The 16798-nt window shown below is 46.7% G+C and overlaps 3 protein-coding genes across 5 annotated transcripts in view; all 3 read right to left on the bottom strand.

The window, feature by feature from the left end:
- Positions 1-7919, bottom strand: part of LOC310670150 (uncharacterized protein) — a 71924-nt gene extending 64005 nt beyond the window's left edge. Inside the window, exons 1-2 of the mRNA XM_083424913.1 lie at positions 7767-7919; positions 6552-6629 (exon numbers count right to left, since the gene is read on the bottom strand). The gene's annotated coding sequence lies outside the window, so the exon portion shown is untranslated. The remainder of the gene's footprint in view (positions 1-6551; positions 6630-7766) is intronic.
- LOC310670808 (uncharacterized protein) lies at positions 1864-5257 on the bottom strand. Of its 2 annotated transcripts, none has more exons than XM_083426564.1 (2): positions 4882-5257; positions 1864-2850 (listed from the first exon to the last, which is right to left on the bottom strand). In XM_083426564.1, the coding sequence occupies exons 1-2, from the start codon at positions 5111-5113 to the stop codon at positions 2165-2167; spliced, it is 918 nt and encodes a 305-aa protein (XP_083282690.1). In that variant the 5' UTR covers positions 5114-5257; the 3' UTR covers positions 1864-2164. The 2 variants fall into 2 exon arrangements, with proteins under 2 accessions (XP_083282690.1, XP_083282691.1); XM_083426565.1 differs by having other exon boundaries at positions 4966-5257.
- Positions 7920-11258: 3339 nt separating the features above from the next.
- On the bottom strand, positions 11259-15358 carry LOC310670839 (uncharacterized protein). Of its 2 annotated transcripts, none has more exons than XM_083426628.1 (3): positions 15096-15358; positions 13870-13947; positions 11259-12496 (listed from the first exon to the last, which is right to left on the bottom strand). In XM_083426628.1, the coding sequence occupies exon 3, from the start codon at positions 12316-12318 to the stop codon at positions 11485-11487; it is 834 nt and encodes a 277-aa protein (XP_083282754.1). In that variant the 5' UTR covers positions 12319-12496; positions 13870-13947; positions 15096-15358; the 3' UTR covers positions 11259-11484. The 2 variants fall into 2 exon arrangements, with proteins under 2 accessions (XP_083282754.1, XP_083282755.1); XM_083426629.1 differs by lacking the exon at positions 15096-15358 and adding an exon at positions 15056-15076.
- Positions 15359-16798: the final 1440 nt, after the last annotated feature.

Genomic DNA, 16798 nt, shown 5'->3' with positions numbered 1-16798 from the left:
ATGGGTGTCATTTTGGGGGAAATTAGCAATGATCTTACAGTGAAGCATTTTGCACACTCTTGTCACACGCCTGCTTGATTCAAGATGCTCCCACAGTCCCCTGTGCCACCTTCCCATGTCCTGCAAAACATGCATAGAGGAGTTGGGTCTTTCCTGGTTCTCCCACTAAAGGTAAAGGTAAAGGGACCCCTGACCATTAGGTCCAATCATGGGTGACTCTGGGGTTGCTGCGCTCATCTCGCTTTACTGGCCAAGAGAGCCAGCGTACAGCTTCCGGGTCATGTGTACAGCCTGACTAAGCTGCTTCTGGAGAACCAGAGCAGCGCACGGAAACGCCGTTTACCTTCCCGCCGCAGCGGTACCTATTTATCTACTTGCACTTTGATGTGCTTTCAAACTGCTAGGTTGGCAGGAGCAGGGACAGAGCAACGGGAGCTCACCCCGTCACGGGGATTCGAGCCGCCGACCTTCTGATTGGCAAGCCCTAGGCTCAGTGGTTTAACCCACAGCACCACCTGCGTCCCACTAAACACCCCCTTTATTCCTGCTGCCACCAAAGATAATGTCTTAGCTGAACACTTCGCCCTCATAGCCAAGAATGGCAATTTACTTATAATCACATTATATAAGGGTTTCACGATTGTCCCTATCCTAATACATACGTGGTTACTAATAACCCACAGCATTTTATATGAATTCATTCCCAATATCAATATATATGTCCAAACAGAGTCTGCGTCTATAGGGAATCCGTTCATGTGTTGCATTGTCTTTCATGTTGTCACGTTTTTATTCTTCCAGTTAGTTCATCAGTATCAGCCTCTTGGCAACCATTAGGGTGCAAAGAATCCATTCTTCTTGTCCTGTTGTCAACTTCCGTTTTCAATTCTGGAGATTGTTCAGCTGTGATTCTGAAATCATAAGCATTGGCACTGCTGTTCGCAGGAAAGGATTGGACTACATGGTTGTGAATTTTCCTCCATCTTTTAGTTTCATCTGACTTTTAACCGCTTTGAGTGTTTTTGCAATCAAGCAGTTTTGGAATTTATGAAATAAATAAGTTAACTAAATATAATTCTGTTATTCTATCTGCCCTGCATCCAAGAAAAAGGTCCCAGGTTCACACACACCACGGCATCTGGGAGAGACCCAAAGTCTGAAATCCGAGGTTGCTGCTGCCAGTCAGTGGAGACATTCCTGGCCTATATCGACCAATTACCTGACTCCCTAGAGGGCAGCTTCCTATGCATTGGGGCTGCTGTTCTGTGCTTTCTGGGGGGGGGGGGGGGAGGTTGGACTTTTGAGGCGCAACAAAGCATATTAATCCCAAGTCAAGGTGCTGCAGTGGCTCCTGTGTGGGACCTGGGAGACCACGGTTCAAATCCAATCCCTGGGCCACCCGCTGTGTCTCAGCCTAGCCTACCTCACAGGGGGGTTGATGTGCGGATCAAAAGGGAGCTGGAGAAGCGTCCAGGTCACCTCTACTTTCTTGGAGGAAAGGCGAGATACAAAGCAACAATTACTTTTCTAAATTAATGTACAACTTTACATTGAATAACCAGAATATCACATGCACGGAATGAAATCAAATTTGTTCATCTCAAGGAAGAAGTGAACTCGAGGGGAAAACTATGCTCCGGATAGTAGGACGTACACCCATGGGTTGAATTTACAAGAAAGGAGGCTCTGACTAAACATCAGAAAAAAATGGATGCTTTAGTTGAGATTCCTGTATGGCTGTGCGTTAGCTAACCTGTGGGGCCCTTCCAACTCAATAATTTGAAGATTCTATGATTTAAATGTTTTTCTCCAGGAGAGTTCATGCACACAAAGACTGGAGGAGTTTGTAAATAATACTCGTGGTTTGACTGTTGCCAGCCTGACAAGTAAAGATTTATTTTCAACCAATTGGGTAATGCAGATATTTTTCTCACAAATAGCTAACCAGATACTGTGGTCAATGGCATTAAAAGCCACTGAGAGATCCAGCACAAGCAGGAAAAAGTTTTTACCTCTGTCCCTTGCCCGCCAGAGATAATCAACCAGCGCCACAAGGGCGGTCTCAGTCCGATGGCAGGGCCTGAAACCCAATTGGGACAAAAGCAGTCTAAATGGTCCACATCCTCCAGATATGCCTGGATTTATTCTGCAACCAAACATACATTTAAATGGTTTTTTCCATGTGAGTTTCCTGATGTCTTCTAAGCGTTATACAACTAGTGAAGCTTTTCCCACAATCCATGCATTTAAAAGGTTTCTCCCCTGTGTGAATTTGTAGATGTGTATTAAGGCTTGAACTCTGACAGAAGCATTTTCCACATTCAAAACATTTATATGGTTTATCTCCTGTATGAGTATATTGATGCATTTTCAGCGATGCTCTATGACGGAAGCAGGTTCCACACTCCATGCATCTAAATGGTTTTTCCCCAGTGTGAGTTCGTAGATGTATGGAAAGTTTTGCCCTTTCACGGAAAGTCTTTCCACACTCTGTGCATTTAAATGACTTTTCCCCTGTGTGAGTTAGGTTATGTCTTCTAAGGTTTCCACTACGATTGAAGCTCTTTCCACACTCTATGCATTTAAATGGATTCTGCCCTGTGTGAGTTCGTTGATGGTTTCTAAGGTCTCCACTCTGACTGAAGCTCCTCCAACACTCCATGCATTTAAAAGGTCTTGACCCTGTGTGAGTTCTCTGATGTCTTTTAAGTCCTCTTCTCTCACTGAAGCCCTTTCCGCACTCCATACATCTGTATGGTTTCTCACCAGTGTGAGTGTGATGATGTGCATTAAGGTGCTTACTAAAAAGGAAGCTCTTTCCACACTCCATACATTTAAATGGTTTCTCCCCTGTGTGAGTTCCTTGATGTTGTGTAGGAGTTCCACTCCTACTGACGTCATTTACACAATCCATACCTTTAAATTGTGTCTCCACTATTTCAGTTCAGTTCAGTGATTTGAGTAAGCTTCGTTACTCAAACCACTTGGCAAAAAGGGGAAGTGGCCTACATATAGAGATTTACTGAGGGATCAAGATGGAAAATGGAAATTAAAAGATTATGAGGAAATCAAAGACCATGTTCAGAGTTGGTTGCGTTATAGACAATGATATGAGATGTACAAGGAAGATAACAAAAAAGGGTTTAGGTATACAACCTCAATATTTCAAAAGGAGGTTATAGAAGAAGAAGTGAAGCTGTTGAAGAAAGCATATAGTATTCTGCTAGAATGGGAAACAAAAGGTGAGGAGGTCAAATCAGTTATGATTAAATGGGCACAAAATATAGGATACAATATACAATTTGAGGACTGGGGAAAGTTGTGGGAGGTAGATTTGAAATTTGGAGTTTGTTCTCTTTTGAAAGAAAATTACATGAAAATGATGTATAGATGGTATATTACACCAGTAAAAATGGCAAAAATGTATAAAACCAGGTCAAATGCATGTTGGAAATGTAAAGGAAAAGAAGGTACTTTGTATCATATGTGGTGGGAATGTAGAGAAGTTAAAAAAAATTGGGAGATGATATATAATGAATTGAAAAAAATGTTTAAAATGACATTTGTAAAAAACCCAGAAGCATTTTTGCTAGGGATTTTAGGACGAGACCTGCCAAAGAAAACAAAGAACTTATTTATGTATGCTACAACAGCGGCAAAAGTCTTGTTAGCACAAAGATGGAAGAATGAGGAAATCCCAACGAAAGAACAATGGAAAGAAAAACTGATGAGCTGTGCGGAATTTGCCAAGCTGACATATCAACTGTGTGAGAAGGACAACTGTAATTTCAGGGAAGAATGGGAACTATTTACAAACAATTTAAAAAGACAACAAAAGGATTTGGACTCCTTGGCAGGTTTTGAACAAACACCCACAAATTCATTAGTAGAACATATGATAGATAATGTACAATGATATGTACAATTTTATACCATGCAGAGAATAATATGTATAAACAAATCAGAGGGGAGCTGAGGGAAGTCTCTGGAAGGGGGGAGAGGGAGGGAGTGGGGAAAATGTAATTAGTTATATTGATTTATAAACGTGATTAAAAGTGATTAATTTTATTTATTTATTTTTTTAAAAGCCACTGAGAAATCCAGCAGAACCAGGAAACAGCTTTTACCTCTATCCCTAGCTCGCCAGAGATAATCAACCAGCACCACCAGGGCGGTCTCAGTCCGATGGCAGGGCCTGAAACCCAATTGGGACAAATGCAGTCTAAATGGTCCATATCCTCCAGATATGCCTGGATTTATTCTGCAACCAAGCATACATTTAAATGGTTTTTTCCATGTGAGTTTCCTGATGTCTTCTAAGCGTTGTACTACTAGTGAAGCTTTTCCCACAATCCATGCATTTAAAAGGTTTCTCCCCTGTATGAGTTTGTAGATGTACATTAAGGCTTCCACTCTGAATGAAGCATTTTCCACACTCAAAACATTTATATGGTTTCTCTCCTGTATGAGTACACTGATGCATTTTCAGCGATTCTCTATGACGGAAGCATGTTCCACACTCCATGCATCTAAATGGTTTTTCGCCTGTGTGAGTTCGTAGATGTATGGAAAGTTTTGCCCTTTCACGGAACGCCTTTCCACACTCTGTGCATTTAAACGGTTTTTCCCCTGTGTGAATTTGATTATGTCTTCTAAGCATTCCACTCTCTCTGAAGCATTTTCCACACTCCATGCATTTAAATGGTTTCTGGCCTGTGTGAGTTCGCTGATGGTTTTTAAGGTGTCCGCTTTGACTGAAGCTCTTTCCACACTCCATACATTTAAAAGGCCTTGCCCCTGTGTGAGTTCTTTTGTGTACTCTAAGGGTTTCACTCTGACTGAAGCTCCTTCCGCACTCCATACATCTGTATGGTTTCTCACCAGTGTGAGTGCGATGATGTACATTAAGGTGCTTACTAAAATGGAAGCTCTTTCCGCACTCCATACATTTAAATGGTTTCTCACCAGTGTGAGTTCTCTGGTGTCTTCTAAGCGTTCCACTTCCTGTGAAGTTCTTTCCACACTCCATACATTTAAATGGTTTCTCCCCTGTGTGAGTTCCTTGATGTTGTGTAGGAGTTCCACTCCTACTGACGTCCTTTCCACAATCCATACCTTTAAATGGTGTCTCCACTATTTCAGTTCCTTGATGTGAACTAAGTGTGTTCACTGACTGAATCACATTGTATGTTCCACAAATTTAAATGATTTCTTCGTGATTCCTAATGAAAGTACAGATTGCTCTGTCTATCTTCTCTATTGCTTGCACTGGCGTAGGAGGAAAGGAAATCCTGTAGAAGAGAAGAAGAGTTTGGATTTGATATCCCGCTTTATCACTACCCTAAGGAGTCTCAAAGCGGCTAACATTCTCCTTTCCCTTCCTTCCCCAAAACAAACAGTCTGTGAGGTGAGTGAGGCTGAGAGACTTCAAAGAAGTGTGACTGGCCCAAGGTCACCCAGCAGCTGCAGGTGGAGGAGCGGGGAATCGAACCCAGTTCACCAGATTACGAATCTACCGCTCTTAACCACACTGGCTCTCCAAAGAAGAAACAAAAGAATATAACACACATCAAGTGCCTTTGGTAGCTTCTCTTATTTTAACATCTCATACACTCTTCCTTCTTCTATGTGCCAATTGTTTAGGAAATGAAATAATGTCAGATAATAGCATTGCATCAACTTTTAATAATAATCAATTATTGTTAATAATGCAGCATGATCTAAGATACAGTGCTTCTCTAAAACTGGCAATTTAAATAAAGAGGTTCCTCACAGGAAAGGGAACTGCTCTCCATCCATGAACATGCTCTTTATTTTTCCGGTTCAGAATTCCTAATGACTTTTTTGTCCTAATCCCTTAAATGTTTGGTTGCAAGTCTCTCTGGGTAAGATAAAGTGACTAACAAATTCAATTAATCATAATAATGGACTACTACAGACATGTTCATCCGGTCGAGCGCCATCGACCAATAGATCATGTGAGTGATCCTGGTTGATCATGGGATTACTGGGATAGGCGTCAGTTGTGCAGCTCCCTTTGATGGGGAGGAGAGAGAAAGGGCTGGCTTGGGGGGGGGGGAGAGCACTGCTTAAGGGGGAGGGGGGCTGGCTTGGGAGGGTGGAGAGATGACTGGCTCTTCAGAGAGAGAGGTTTTGCCTCCCTTTAATCCCCCCCAACTGAAACTCCCCCCTCCTGCATCCAGTTAGCCACCTCCTTCCACCCACGCAACCCACTCCTCATTCCTCCAGTGACAATGGGTAGATCACTGCCAGTTTTTTATACTGGGAGTAGATCGCAGTCTGTTGGGAGTTGGACGTGCCTGGACTACAGGAACCCCTGAATTTCAGTAGCAATCTTCCCCATCCCTTAAATCCCAAAGACATGAGAATAAAGATAGTGGTTAATACTGGAAATCTGGTGGAATGGAAAGGAGGAGTGGGACGTAGTTATCACTGCGTAAAGCCAAAATTGGGTCATCCTCTCAATCCAGCAGGGCTTTTGATATATTTTTACGTAGTGAAATGTCTCACTGCATACTGTAAGAGCTTACCTCTCAATTTCCCCTTCACGTTTCTGTATTTTTCTTTTTCTAGCAAAATGTGCTTAGACTTGTGAGTCAGAGTCTCTCCTGTGTGGAACAAATAAAAGAGAAGGGCTGTTTATGTCATATGTGACTGTCAAAGTCTTCAGAAACATTCATCTTTTGAAGCAAAAACAATAAAGTTCCTGGTGGCCCATTGGAGGCTAATAAACCGCAGCATCAGCTCACAAAATGTTACGGACAAAATTACAGCATTGCTATAAACGATAATCCCACCCACTCCCTTTCTCTCACACACAGTGTTTGTGGAATTCTGCACTCTCACACACCTCGCCTGTAATACTGGCAATCCTTGGCCTGCATATGCACATGTCTGTGTGGAAAGCCTCCAGTCACAAGCATTGTCTATCCTAATAATGGACCCTTTGTCCTTTTAAGCACCCCAGACTGTGAAGGTGCACAGATTTACTGTCTTTGGGTCTGATGGATTGTGTCTCAGCTTGTAACTCCCTTTGACATATAGAAAGGTATAGAAAGGCTGTCCATATATCTATTATACACAAATCCTGAAAGAATTTCCATAGCACCTCCAGCCATGTTTTTTTGAGTAGCGGACCACATTATCACCTCAATTAAACATGCAGTGGAACTAAGGCTTAGAAATGAAACCCTGGGAGAGGCACACGGGTCTTTTTCTGGCCCTTCGTGGAAGAGGATTCCAGAAGCAAAGATCCGCTCTGGACAGCCCTCTCTCCTTCCTCTCAAGACCTTCCTGCGCTTTCCTCTTCTCTCCAGCTGGACCAACGACCTGGCTTGGTGTAACCCAGCAGCAGCAGAGTCCCGCTTCTGGAGCCCCCAGCAGCAGCTGGCCTGGGGGTGGGGGAAGGAGAGTCCAGCTTTCGGGAAGGAGGGGAGGGTGGGGAATTGGACCCCCTCCCAAGTTCAGGGACCCCTCTCCCCAAGGCAGATTTCTGGGCAGGAAGGGAAAGCCAAGGCAGCCTCTCCGGAGATTCCCCCGCCAGCGCCACGCCAGCGCCCTCCCTTCCGATGGGCAGCGTCTCTTTCTCTCTCTGCCCCCCCTGCCAATGCTGGACGGGGCTTTCCTTCCTCCCTCAGCCCCCCTCCCCCAAGTTCCCCTGCCCCCTCCGTCCCTAGTCTCTCCTGCGCCCAGAGACCCCCTTGGCCCGGCTCACCCCTCGCCCTGCGCGCAGAATATCTCTCGACCTCTCCATCCGGAGGAGCCTCCCAAGACGAACAGGGAGGAGGAAGGAGGAGGTAAGAGACGGAAGTGGGGGAGGGAGGGGTCTCTTCCCAGGCCTCTCTAGGCATCTCGGCTCTCTCGCTTCCGTAACCCCTTCCATGCACTCTCCTTCTCTCCAGCCAAAAGAAGCGCGTCTCGCCACACGCGCGCAGCGAGCAGCGCCCCAAGGGATTCCTGCCAGGGGGAAACGGGGGACGCGTCGCGAGGGGCGCTTGTTTGGTGGCCTCGGTTGAACCCCCAGTCCTGTTTGGGGATGGGGGGCCCTCAAAGTGACGCCCTTGGCGGCCATCTCAATTCCATTCTCGCAAAGGTGCCCAAGGGGTGCAGGGCAGCTGAGCATAGCTGAGCATTTTCCAGGAAACGTGTGACTTAGGGATATAGCTGTCAACTTACAGATTTGAAAATAAGGGATCGGCAGCCAAAATAAGCGATTTTAGTCAACCAGCTGAAATACAAAGTTAAAAGGAACCAGATAATTTTGGAGAGCAGCGCCAGTTGGGGGCCCTTCGTTTCCAGAGGTTGCTGCTCAAGACACCAGCTGATGAAACACCCCAATTAAATAACTACCAGCAGCAAACAGTTTTCGTGCAAAACGAAGTCCAAGCTACGAAGATGCTGCTGCAGTTCTGTATCTTTTCTCTCGTGCTCCATCTGCAGCTCTCAATTCCATCAGGCAGGGCGGGAGGAAGGGGGGGGGGAATAGCACCTGAAGTAAACCCGCAGATCAGACTATCTATGCTAGTCTACCACTACAAATCTATGGGAGAAGCGCTTGTGGTCCTTCCTCTGCTTTCCCCCTCTAGGGTTAGCCCTTGGAACACCTGCCTCCTCCTCCTCTATCTGAACTGCTTTCTCTATGGTTGCCCTCACTCTCCTCTCAAGGCTCCACAGCAATTCATAGGCCGCGCCAGGCTGCCCATCGTATCCGGGTCCTTCGGCAGCCACGAGAGCAACGGGCAGAGGGGAGGACCCAGGCAGAGAAGCTCAGTTCAGCGGCCACAAGAAGAATGGTGGCATAAGGGCCCGAGGCTCCCGCCAGTCCCGGCGGGGAGGGGCTCCCAGGGGCCAAGGCTGGTGAGAGGAGGCCGGAGGGGGGACGGCCAGGCAGCAAAGCAACACAGTTGGAGCCTCCCTCCTCCCTGGCCGGTAGGGAGAGGAGCTGCTTCCTTTGAAACCCGGGAAATTTAAGGGACATCATCAATGAGGGACAGCAGCGGGACACGGCGCTGGGATAAGGGAGTTTCCCGCCAAATAAGGGACAGTTGACAGCTATGCTTAGGGGTGACACTTGAGGTTCGTTTTGGACCACAGGGGCCCATAGAGCTACGAGTGGAAGAGCAGCCCCTGCCTTTGTTGCATGGGAACTGAAAGTGATGGTGGAGGAATATTTTTGTGGAGATTTCAGCTTTTCTTAACACAGGCAAAAAGGTGTTTGCACAGCCTGTGACCTGCTTCCCAGAGGGAAGACAATGTTAAAAAGCGCGGGGAGAGGACGGAGCTCTGAGGCACCCCACAAGTGAGCCCAGAGATCCGAATGCTCAACCCCCAAACACATTACATCAGACACTAAAAACGTCCCTAAACAATGCCTTCTAAAAGTTTGGTAATTCTTTATCTCCTTGACATCTGAAGGGAGGGCGCTACATCGGGAGGGTGCCACTACCAAGAAGGCCCTCTGCCTGGTTTTCATTAACTTCGCTTCTCACACTGATGGAACTGACGGAAGACCTTTGGAGTAGGCTCTCTGTGTCCGGGTTAAACAATGGGGGGGGGGTCCATTTAGGCCTTTAAAGCTCAGCCCCAACAATTTGAATTCTACTTGGAAACGTACTGGGACCCAATTTACCTCCTTTAGGGCCAGGATTATATGGTCCCGGCAACCACTCCCAGTCACCAGTCTTGGGCCGCATTCTGGATTAGTTGTAGTTTCCGAGTTACCTTGAAAGGTAGCCCCACATTGCAATAGTCTAAGTGGGAGGTAAGCAGAACATACACCACTCTGAAAAGGCAGTCTGCAGGCAGGTAGGGTCTCAGCAAACATACCATGATAAAATAAATGATAAATTTTTTATTATTATTACTAAACGTTTAGAAGACATCTGAAGGCAGCCTTGCATAGGGAAGCTTTTCAAGGTTTAAGGTTTTATTACGTATTCATAAATGGCTGGGTACAAATAAATTGTTGTTGTTATGCCTTCAAGGAGAAAAAGAAACGTGTGTGATTCTTCAAAGGAGATGGTGCAATGCAGACCCTGCAGTTGTGGGTTCCTTACTTGGCAACTGGACTGCGTGCATCCAGGTCCCTGCTAATGGGTCCCAGAAGAGGTGCTTTTTTGGGGGTGGGTGGAGAAGTCCCTTTGTCCTTTTCTTCCCCCTCCTCCCTCTCACCACCACCTTCCCACATGCAGCATCTTACTTTTTGTCCTCTCTTACCACCCAATTAGGGATGCGGATGGCGCTGTGGGTTAAAGCCCCAGCGCCTAGGGCTTGCCGATCGTAAGGTCGGCCGTTCGAATCCCCGTGGCGGGGTGCGCTCCCGTTGTTCGGTCCCAGCGCCTGCCAACCTAGCAGTTCGAAAGCACTCTCGGGTGCAAGTAGATAAATAGGGACCGCTTACTAGCGGGAAGGTAAACGGCGTTTCCGTGTGCGGCTCTGGCTCGCCAGAGCAGCGATGTCACACTGGCCACATGACCCGGAAGTGTCTTCGGACAGCGCTGGCCCCCGGCCTCTTTGAGTGAGATGGGCGCACAACCCTAGAGTCTGTCAAAACTGGCCCGTATGGGCAGGGGTACCTTTACCTTTTTACCACCCAATTCCCTTGCTCACTATTCCAATTCCCTTTATTGCAATTTATAGAGGCGGGCAGAATGTCCACTGTCACCCCTCCTCTCCTTTCCAACGCTCCCCCTCCCCACTTCCAGGGGCTCCTTTTGAACAATTGCCCAGGAAACTTCTGATTTAGAGGGAACACCTCAGTTTTGTTTTGGAACACAGGGGCCCATAGAGCTATGAGTGGGAGAGCAGCCCCTGCCTTTCTTGCCCAGCGGAGGAATATTTTTGTAGAAATTTCAGCTTTTCTTAACACAGGCAAAAAGGTACTGTTGGCAGTGTTTACATAAATGCTTGCCAACTCTTTTTATAAATGCTGTGATTCAACGACTGGGGAAATACAAGCATTTTCCCGTGACCTGTTTCCTAGAGGGAAGCAATGTTAAAAAGCGTGGGAACTATTTACAAACTAAAGACAACAAAAGGATTTGGACTCCTTGGCAGGTTTTGAACAAACATCCACAAATTCATTAGTAGAACATATGATAGATAATGTACAATGATATGTACAATTTTATACCATGCAGAGAATAATATGTATAAACAAATCAGAGGGGAGCTGAGGGAAGGGGGGAGAGGGAGGGAGTGGAGAAAATGTAATTAGTTATGTTGATTTATAAACGTGATTAAAAGTGATTAATTTTATTTATTTTTTAAAAAGCCACTGAGAGATCCAGCACAAGCAGGAAAAAGTTTTTACCTCTGTCCCTTGCCCGCCAGAGATAATCAACCAGCGCCACCAGGGCGGTCTCAGTCCGATGGCAGGGCGTGAAACCCAATTGGGACAAATGCAGTCTAAATGGTCCATATCCTGCAGATATGCCTGGATTTATTCTGCAACCAAACATACATTTAAATGGTTTTTCCCATGTGAGTTTCCTGATGTCTTCCAAGCGTTGTACTACTGGTGAAGCTTTTCCCACAATCCATGCATTTAAAAGGTTTCTCCCCTGTATGAGTTTGCAGGTGTACATTAAGACTTGAACTCTGAATGAAGCATTTTCCACACTCAAAACATTTATATGGTTTCTCTCCTGTATGAGTAGACTGATGCATTTTCAGCGATTCTCTATGACGGAAGCATGTTCCACACTCCATGCATCTAAATGGTTTTTCGCCTGTGTGAGTTCGTAGATGTATGGAAAGTTTTGCCCTTTCACGGAACGTCTTTCCACACTCTGTGCATTTAAATGGTTTTTCCCCTGTGTGAATTTGATTATGTCTTCTAAGCGTTCCACTCTCTCTGAAGCTCTTTCCACACTCTATGCATTTAAATGGTTTCTGCCCTGTGTGAGTTCGCTGATGGTTTTTAAGGTGTCCGCTTTGACTGAAGCTCTTTCCACACTCCATGCATTTAAAAGGCCTTGCCCCTGTGTGAGTTCGCTGGTGTATTCTAAGGGTTTCACTCTGACTGAAGCTCCTTCCGCACTCCATACATCTGTATGGTTTCTCACCAGTGTGAGTGCGATGATGTACATTAAGGTGCTTACTAAAATGGAAGCTCTTTCCGCACTCCATACATTTAAATGGTTTCTCCCCTGTGTGAGTTCTCTGGTGTCTTCTAAGCGTTCCACTTCCTGTGAAGCTCTTTCCACACTCCATACATTTAAATGGTTTCTCCCCTGTGTGAGTTCCTTGATGTTGTGTAGGAGTTCCACTCCTACTGACGTCCTTTCCACAATCCATACCTTTAAATGGTGTCTCCACTATTTCAGTTCCTTGATGTGAACTAAGTGTGTTCACTGACTGAATCACATTGTATGTTCCACAAATTTAAATGATTTTTTCGTGATTCCTAATGAAAGTACGGATTGCTCTGTCTGTCTTCTCTATTGCTTGCACTGGCGTAGGGGGAAAGGAAATCCTGTAGAAGAGAAGAAGAGTTTGGATTTGATATCCCGCTTTATCACTACCCTAAGGAGTCTCAAAGCGGCTAACATTCTCCTTTCCCTTCCTCCCCCACAACAAACAGTCTGTGAGGTGAGTGAGGCTGAGAGACTTCAGAGAAGGGTGACTGGCCCAAGGTCACCCAGCAGCTGCATGTGGAGGAGCGGAGACGCAAACCCGGTTCCCCAGATTACGAGACTACCGCTCTTAACCACACTGGCTCTCCAAAGAAGAAACAAAAGAATATAACACACATCAAGTGCCTTTGGTAGCTTCTCTTATTTTAACATCTCATACACTCTTCCTTCTTCTATGTGCCAATTGTTTAGGAAATGAAATAATGTCAGGTAATAGCATTGCATCAACTTTTAATAATAATCAATTATTGTTAATAATGCAGCATGATCTAAGATACAGTGCTTCTCTAAAACTGGCAATTTAAATAAAGAGGTTCCTCACAGGAAACGGGAGCTGCTCTCCCTCCATGAACATGCCCTTTATTTTTCCGGTTCAGAATTCCCAATGACTTTTTTGTCCTAATCCCTTAAATGTTTGGTTGCAAGTCTCTCTGGGTAAGATAAAGTGACTAACAAATTCAATTAATCATAATAATGGACTACTACAGACATGTTCATCCGGTCGAGCGCGATCGACCAATAGATCATGTGAGTGATCCTGGTTGATCATGGGATTACTGGGATAGGCGTCAGTTGTGCAGCTCCCTTTGATGGGGAGGAGAGAGAAAGGGCTGGCTTGGGGGGGGGGGAGAGCGCTCCTTAAGGGGGAGGGGCTGGCTTGGGAGGGTGGAGAGATGACTGGCTCTTCAGAGAGAGAAGTTTTGCCTCCCTTTAACCCCCCCAACTGAAACTCCCCCCTCCTGCATCCAGTTAGCCACCTCCTTCCACCCACGCACCCCACTCCTCATTCCTCCAGTGACAATGGGTAGATCACTGCCAGTTTTTTATACTGGGAGTAGATCGCAGTCTGTTGGGAGTTGGACGTGCCTGGACTACAGGAACCCATTAAATTCAGTAGCAATCTTCCCGATCCCTTAAATGCCAAAGACATGAGAATAAAGATAGTGGTTAAAACTGGAAATCTGGTGGAATAGAGAGGAGGAGTGGGACTTAGTTATCACTGCGTAAAGGTGAAAAAAAGATACTCTGCCTACAACCTTCATAGCAATGGGCAGGGAAGGGGGGACTGGAGGCAATTTCTCTCCACAGAAACATGGGTAAATGGGTGAAATTGCAGAAGACAAGCCAAAATTGGGTCATCCTCTCAATCCAGCAGGGCTTTTGATATATTTTTACGTTGTGAAATGTCTCACTGCATACTGTAAGAGCTTACCTCTCAATTTCCCCTTCACGTTTCTGTATTCTTCTTTTTCTAGCAAAATGTGCTTAGACTTGTGAGTCAGAGTCTCTCCTGTGTGGAACAAATAAAAGAGAAGAGCTGTTTATGTCATATGTGACTGTCAAAGTCTTCAGAAACATTCATCTTTTGAAGCAAAAACAACAAAGTTCCTGGTGGCCCATTGGAGGCTAATAAACCGCAGCATCAGGTCACGAAATGTTACGGACAAAATTACAGCATTGCTATAAACGATAATCCCACCCACTCCCTTTCTCTCACACACAGTGTTTGTGGAATTCTGCACTCTCACACACCTCACCTGTAATACTGGCAATCCTTGGCCTGCATATGCACATGTCTGTGTGGAAAGCCTCCAGTCACAAGCATTGTCTATCCTAATAATGGACCCTTTGTCCTTTTAAGCACCCCAGACTGTGAAGCTGCACACATTTACTGTCTTTGGGTCTGATGGATTGTGTCTCAGCTTGTAACTCCCTTTGACATATAGAAAGGTATAGAAAGGCTGTCCATATATCTATTATACACAAATCCTGAAATAATTTCCATAGCACCTTCAGCCATGTTTTTTTGAGTAGCGGACCACAATATCACCCTCAATTAAACATGCAGTGGAACTAAGGCTTAGAAATGAAACCCTGGGAGAGGCAGACGGGTGTTTTCTGGCCCTTCGTGGAAGAGGATTCCAGAAGCAAAGACCCGCTCTGGACAGCCCTCTCTCCTTCCTCTCAGGAACTTCCTGCGCTTTCCTCTTCTCTCCAGCTGGACCAACGACCTGGCTTGGTGTAACCCAGCAGCAGCAGAGTCCCGCTTCTGGAGCCCCCAGCAGCAGCTGGCCTGGGGGTGGGGGAAGGAGAGTCCAGCTTTCGGGAAGGAGGGGAGGGTGGGGAATTGGACCCCCTCCCAAGTTCAGGGACCCCTCTCCCCAAGGCAGATTTCTGGGCAGGAAGGGAAAGCCCAGGCAGCCTCTCCGGAGATTCCCCCGCCAGCGCCACGCCAGCGCCCTCCCTTCCGATGGGCAGCGTCTCTTTCTCTCTCTGCCCCCCCTGCCAATGCTGGACGGGGCTTTCCTCCCCCAGGGATGCTTCCCTCCCCCCCAAGTTCCCCTGCCCCCTCCGTCCCTAGTCCCTCCTGCGCCCAGAGACCCCCTTGCCCGGCTCACCTCTCGCCCTGCGCGCAGAATCTCTCTCGAGCGCGCCGACTTCTCCATCCGGAGGAGCCTCCCAAGACGAGCAGGGAGGAGGAAGGAGGAGGTAAGAGACGGAAGTGGGGGAGGGAGGGGTCTCTTCCCAGGCCTCTCTAGGCATCTCGGCTCTCTCGCTTCCGTAACCCATTCCATGCACTCTCCTTCTCTCCAGCCAAAAGAGGCGCGCCCCGCCACACGCGCCCCGAGGGATTCCTGCCAGGGGGAAACGGGGACGCATCCCGAGGGGCGCTTGTTTGGTGGCCTCGGTTGAACCCCCAGACCTGTTTGGGGATGGGGGGCCCTCAAAGTGACGCCCTTGGCGGCCATCTCAATTCCATTCCTGCAAAGGTGCCCAAGTGGTACGATAATTTTATTGTTTGTATGCCACCCACCTGAATGGGTTTCCCCAGCCACTCTGGACGGCTGCAAACAAACCAAAAAGCAAAAACTTCCCTAACTAGGCTGCCTTCAGATATATTTTAAGAGGGCGCCACTACCGAGAAGGCCCTCTGTCTGGTTCCCTGTAACTTCACTTCTTGCAGTTAGGGAACCACCAGAAGACCCTTGGAGGAGGACCTCAGTGTTTGGGCTGAGCCATGGAGGTGGCCGTTTAAGGCATTAAAGGTCAGCACCAATATTTTGTATTGTGCACAGAAATGTACTGGGTGCCAATGAACTTCTTTTAGGATTGGTGTTATATGGTCCCTGAGGCCACTCCCAGTCACCAGTCTAGCTGCCACATTCTGAATTAGTTGCAGTTTCCGTGTCACCTTCAAAGGTAGCCCCACGTAGAGCCCATTGCAGTAGTCAAAGGATAACCAGAGCATGCACCACTCTGGCAAGGCAATCTGCAGGCAGGCAGGGTCTCAGCCCTTAATTTATTTTTATTATTAAACCTTTAGAAGACATCTGAAGGCAGCCCTGCATAGCGATGCTTTTTAAGGTTTAAGGTTTCATTAAGGTTGGGTTGAAATAAATTGTTCTTGTTACACCTTTTAAGGAGAAAAAGAAACGTGTGTGATACTTCAAAGGAGATGGTGCAATGCAGACCCTGCAGTTGTGGGTTCCTTACTTGGCAACTGGACTGCATGCATCCAGGTCCCTGCTAATGGGTCCCAGGAAAGGTGCTTTTTTGGGGGGGTGGGGGTGGAGAAGTCCCTTTGTCCTTTTCTTCCCCCTCCTCCCTCTCACCACCACATTCCCACATGCAGCATCTTTTTGTCCTCTCTTACCACCCAATCCCTTGCTCACTATTCCAATTCCCCTTATTGCAATTTATAGAGGCGGGCAGAATGTCCACTGTCACCCCTCCTCTCCTTTCCAACACTCCCCCTCCCCACTTCCAGGGGCTCCTTTTGTCCAATTGCCCAGGAAACATCTGATTTAGGGGGAACACGTCGGGTTTGTTTTGGAACACGGGGGCCCATAGAGCTACGAGTGAAAGAGCAGCCCCTGCCTTTGTTGCCCAGCGGAGGAATATTTTTGTAGAAATTTCAGCTTTTCTTAACACAGGCAAAAAGGTACTGTTGGCAGTGTTTACATAAATGCTTACAAACTCTTTTTATAAATGCTGTGATTCAAGGACTGGGAAAATATAAGCATTTTCCCGTGACCTGCTTCCTAGAGGGAAGCAATGTTAAAAAGCGTGGGGAGAGGATGGAGCCCTGAGACATCCCCTAAGTTGAGCACCCAGGGGTCCAAACACTCATCCCCCCAACA

Source organism: Podarcis tiliguerta (genome assembly GCF_965153285.1).
Source record: "Podarcis tiliguerta genome assembly, chromosome: 2".
Classification (NCBI taxonomy): domain Eukaryota; kingdom Metazoa; phylum Chordata; class Lepidosauria; order Squamata; family Lacertidae; genus Podarcis; species Podarcis tiliguerta.
The sequence above is the reverse complement of the archived record's forward strand: the minus strand, read 5'-3'. Positions and strand labels throughout refer to the sequence as shown.